The sequence below is a fragment of the Halyomorpha halys genome, unplaced genomic scaffold, assembly GCF_000696795.3.
Source record: "Halyomorpha halys isolate HHAL.00 unplaced genomic scaffold, Hhal_1.1 Scaffold576.1, whole genome shotgun sequence".
In the NCBI taxonomy this organism is placed as follows: Eukaryota; Metazoa; Arthropoda; class Insecta; order Hemiptera; family Pentatomidae; genus Halyomorpha; species Halyomorpha halys.
The window spans coordinates 207631-213343 of record NW_027116645.1 but is presented as its reverse complement, the minus strand read 5'-3'; the positions used below and the strand labels follow the sequence as shown (position 1 = coordinate 213343).

At 29.3% G+C, this 5713-nt stretch overlaps 1 protein-coding gene across 1 annotated transcript in view; it reads left to right on the top strand.

Annotated features, from left to right (window-relative positions):
• Positions 1 to 5713, top strand: part of LOC106684377 (Protostome-specific GEF) — a gene marked incomplete in the record, with an annotated part of 87833 nt that overhangs the window by 60831 nt on the left and 21289 nt on the right. Inside the window, 2 exon segments of the mRNA XM_067053377.1 lie at positions 2954 to 3229; positions 5096 to 5407. Coding sequence (XP_066909478.1) covers positions 2954 to 3229; positions 5096 to 5407 — 588 coding nt within the window.

The window sequence follows — 5713 nt, the reverse complement described above, 5'->3', positions numbered from 1 at the left end:
TTATCATTAAAATCATTATTAATAAATGATATAGTTTTTAAGCTCTGGGGCATCTTAATAAATATTTGTTTTCTTATTTACGTTATTTTTTTAGCACAACTCCTGGACCACCTTCCTTTTTGTTATATCAATAAGATCTTCACTATTTCTAATAATAACCAATTGGTGTTATTTGTATTGATTCCCAGATCTAATTCTTCTCCAAAACTCATCTATATTGTAGTATTACCTTTTCCTTTACTTAAAAATGTCAAATCATGGGTACAAAGAACTTTTTAAATTCTGAATAAAATAAAATTAGATTTATGATAATCGTGTATTTTTAAACCTGAATAAACTTCTCAGATTAAATTTCACTGATTCAAAACTCAGTCAAATGATTTTGATTTTTATGACCCTCTTCCTGGTAATTTCTGACATAAGAGGAGGGTTATCTATAGGTGACCAACCTATTCTAACCATGATAGGGCAGGTCAAAGGGACTGCACAAAATGAAAAAAATCCACCCCGAGGCCGAATTGGAACCGGTGTCACCTGCAGTTCTCAGGCTGCTAAAATCTGTGCCTTAACCACCTAGCCCTCATTAAAATGATTTATTCAGACATACCCCTACTGGATTAACTGATTTCATTGATATTCCATATTTAATCAAAATATCTAGGATTGTGATTGACTTTTCCCTTTCAAATTTAGTGGTATTCTTCTACCTAGTAGATAGTTTTAATAGAATAGTTTTAACTATTTATTAATAGCCAATGTTTTGACCTACCTTACAGGCCTTCATCATGGCTGTTATAAATGGTGGTTATTCAATTATTTTATTTTGTTTAATTATTTATTGTGGTAGTTATTTATAAAGGAAGATTGTCTCTATGGCAGTAGTTAGTTAGTTATTTTTAGTTTTAGTCAAAATGACATCTAAAAAATAGTGAGAATAATTTGTTCTTTGAATTACTAAGAGAAACGCAGGCACTGGGGAAGTCGGCAGTGTTAGGAGGCAGATTTGTGACATTTTAATTGCGATGGAACTCTTTATTATGATTTATGATTTTTTTTTTTTTACAGCTTTACTCGTCATAGAAAAATGGTTCCATTACTACTGCAATGCCGAAAGCTGGGCTTTTTAGCAACTCCTGACCTCCACCTCTGTGCCTAATTCAAAGAACAAATAATTCTCTCTCTTCTCTAGACATGATTTAAATAATATCATTTTTAGTAAATGATTTTCCATAGTTGCAAAGGGTACTATAGAATTTAATCTGTACTATATAAGAAATAAGCTGCTTGTGACAAAACTTGTTTGTGCACCTTTTGTGTTTGCCACATTAACCGTTAAGTATATTTTTATTTCTTTTTATTAAGTATTCTATGTTATTGTTAAGGAAACCTGTTTACTTTTTTCTTAAGGGCTTTTAAGGGAAGTTAAGTAGGAGAAAAATTCTTACAAAGGCCGTTGTATTGTTTTAAGTTTTACTTCAAATACTCAAATGTTTAAAGTATAGTTTAGGGCCTTGAAAATAAGTAATTAAGTAATGTTCAAAACTGACATTTAATTTGTTATAGTCAGATATTCTACCAGATACGTTTAGTTAGTATTTCTCAAAAAGAGATATTTTTTAGCTGTTCTCAGACTGAATTTATACATTTAAAGTCAGTAAAATTTTAGATTTATTTGAGACTGTATAGCCACGAAAAGACCAAACGTTTGTTGGAGTAGTTTTATCTGTAAAAATTGAAATATATTTAGTATTATTATAAGTATGTTAGTAGTATTATGAACGCTAATTATATTTTTAAGAGAAAGGTGGTATATTTTTAAATTAAACATCTATATTTAAGTACTTTTGTTCAATGGTTTTGTGAACTGTTTGCCTAAAATATTGCAAAAAGATTTAATTTATTTTATTTAAAAAATACATTATGTTAACCGACTGATTCACAGACTTTTAGTATTCTTGGGAAAGAGTGTAGTCAGCGGAGTCACTCCACCTGCCTAAAAAATTATAAATTGAGAATAATTTGAGAAATCTATTTGTAAGATTTTCGTACAACAAATTGTAAACAAGACAGAATTATTTATTTAAAAATAGACATTAATATAAAACAGGTCCATCATACATATACAAAATTTGATGAACACCGCAATAAGCCAATAGAACAAACAAACATGATTTTATTTCTGAAAATAACCTTAATGCAGAATTTTCTAAAATGAATTAAATGGTTGCTATACTTTGATGCAATGAAGGTGCATGATGTCATTTTTAGTTTAATGTTAATCGCTAGATAGTCTGCATATTTTACTATTAATGAATGAAGAAAAATGAATGAAAGAACAAATTAATAAATAAAGTTCACAAATAAGACATAATAATAAGTGGGATAACCTTAATAATTCCATAATTAAAAATAAAAGTTATGGAAGACAAAGTGCACCTATAAATCTAAAATTGCTGGATTTGACAGTGGTGTTATCCAAATAATTTTTTTTTTTAGGGGCCTCAAGCAAATGTCAATTTCTGAAAATATTACAAAAAAAATTAAAATTGCAAATTAATTAAATTAATAATAAATATACATTACATTCCAACATTTATTTTGCACTGTTTTTTCTTCTATTCCTATATATTCAACTGCTCTAAGAATAATTGGGGAGTTGGTGTGGCACAGTAAGGCACTGTGCTACTAACTCAAGGGTTCAAGTCCTCCTGTAGCAGATAATTATTTATTATTTCACAGTTAGTCATTAAAATATATGTTGAAAACTCATATTTCAAATCTTATATTTTTTCTTGTTCCATTTAGGTAATCCAAATTGAGTTACTTTCATTCTAATCACCTCCCAGAATAATTTCCTTCAGAATTTGAAATAAAAAAATAATAAATATTAAAAAAAAAATTTCCAGTTTCATTTAATGTTTATTGCTTTTATCAAATCAGTTTATTTCTACAGGTTGAACCAAAGCCCGTAACTGTGAATGAATTGATTGAGCATCGTTGTCGACAGTTGGGCAAATCGGGAATGAGCAAAGGATCGGCCCTGCACCTCTCCCTTTGGATGAGGGGCCAGCTCGGGGAGGGCTCACCTGAAGAACTGTCTGAACCTGAGATCTGGTCTCCTGAGAGGATGAGAAAGAGGGTTCAGGAATTAGGTGTACCATCTAGGGGGAGGAGCCTCTCGCGCTGTGAGGAAATAGATCTCTCCGATCACAGCACTTCTGATAGCCAAGTAAATATATTTTCTTTATATATACTTTTATTATAAAGAAAAATATCATTATTTATCATTAAAATCATTATTAATAAATGATATAGTGACAAAGAGGTTCATTTTAATTTTGTTAAATTGATCTAAGCTTTAGATAGTTTTGATGAAGCTAATGCTATATTACAGCTTTGTCATTTCATGAGCATTAATCAGTTTTCCTTTCATTATCATTTTTAATTTAGTTTAAATTCCAAGAATGGAATCGTAACATCGATTCTGACTGTTAAAACACTTACTAGATCGAGAGCCCAACCTTCCAACTGGTTCAAACAGAAAATTGATTTAAATGGCCATAATAAGGCCTACTTAGACTTATGGAGTTGAGCTTTGGGGCTCCATTACAACCATTGAATTCCTCTTGTATCCAATCCTTACAATCCAAAAACCTTTGTAAAATCCTCAAAATGCTCCTTACTTATTCACAAATAAAATCATCCATAAACCTCTTAATGTTCCATATGTTAAAGATCTAGTCTGAACCAGATCTTTTCTAGAGATAATAAACTCCCTAACCACCCAAACCCAATAGTTTCTTACCTTTCTTCTTGTAATCCTGATTATCCCCTGAGGTTCCTGAAAATAAGATTGCCTCAAGATCATTTAATGTAGAAATGTTATTGGAGTGTTACCAATGGGTAGTTTCTTCACAAATCTTTCATAACATTTAAAAGTAATTATATTTATTTATTGTATTTTTAGTTTTAATACAGTTACAAATTTTAAGAAATAAAAGAAAGAAAAAAAAATCTCTTTTTCTTAATATATACTGAATGAACTAACTGAAATTTAATAATAACTCATCTAAAAATGATCCACTTTATTCCTAACAATGTTTATTTTGATTCTCCAGCGTTTCAGCCCTTAAGACATTATCAAGGAGGCAACCTCAATGATTGAGTTGTCGCAATTGATTAAAAAAAAATTCATTTACAAGCCAATTTTCCATATCATATTATAAAAACATGTCATATTATAATCTCAATACATCAACAGCTATTTAAAAATAAAATCATCTTTCATGTAAAATTCTTCTTTCGGTTTTAGTAAGAAGTTGCTATTCATTTTTAAAAAAACATTTTTCACTTACAAGCCAATTTCCCATGCCATATAATCACAATACATTAACAACTATCTTTTAAACAAAAATTGCTTCTTTCATGTTTAGTAAGAAGTTATTGCAATTCATTTTTAAAAAAAACATTTTTCACTTAGAGGCCAATTTTCCATGCCATATAATCTCAATAATCCAAAAACTATTTTTTAAACAAAAATTGCTTCTTTTTTGTTTAGTAAGAAGTTATTGCAATTCATTAAAATAAAAACTTTTTTCACTTACGTGGCACTTTCCCATGCCACATAATCTCAATATATCAACAACTATTTTAAAAAAAAAAATTGTCTTCTTTTATATTTAGTAAGAAGTTGCAATTTATTAAAATGAAATTCATTCACAGGGCAATTTCCCATGCCATATAATAAAACACATATAATCTCAATGCATCAACAACTATTTATTAAAAAAATTAAAAAAAATTTCTTCTATTGTGTTAAGTAAGAAGAATTTTTTTAAATTTTACAGATCTGAATGTAAAACTTGTTTTTTTGTTTTTTTAAATGAATTGTGACATGACAATAATTGAGGTTGCCTCCTTGATAATGACCTAAGGGCCGAAATGTTGAAGGATTAAAATAAAATGTTGAGAGTAAATTGAATCATTTGTAGTTGGTGTTATTCTTAATATAAACCAGTCTAAAACAAACAGTCAATTAATAAATATATTAAATTATATAAATAAAATTTGTCAACTAGTTTTATATGTTTCACAGATGACCGTTAGATCATTTTCTGGAAATTCTGAAAAACTAATGGCTGTGTGTCGAAAATGTCATAAAACGTGCCTTTTGAACAATAATAACAATAACACCAATTTGAACAATAATGATGTAGCTAAAAGAACGGACATAAACGCTAATTGTCCAAAAAGTGAAGGATTTTGTGATGACTGGGGAGAATCGAGCACCAGTGCATTGAGCCCCAGTGATCCGTTCCTTCCAGTTCCTCATATCTCCGTCCAGCCTGCGACCCCATTAAATAACAACTTCTCATGGACCAGCGTAGAACTCAATAGTACATCTTTTGTGAGTTTTATTAATTTTTATTTAATTATTTATTGATGATCATATTTATTCTATATGTTTTAGACTCTATTGCTACCTGTATATAAGATATACAAGACATTTATGTATATGGTAACACTTAGCTATAATAAGAGTATTCTTGATTTTAACATGTTAAAGAATGTTTAAGGGAGAAATATTTCCTTCTTTTAGCAGGTTAAAACAATCCTACATTTAACATGGTTTAGAGTCTGTTAGTAGTTCTGCTAAATGTTGAATGATGTCACGCAACAGTCCACACTATTTTGTCTGTTGTTGTTTTGACAG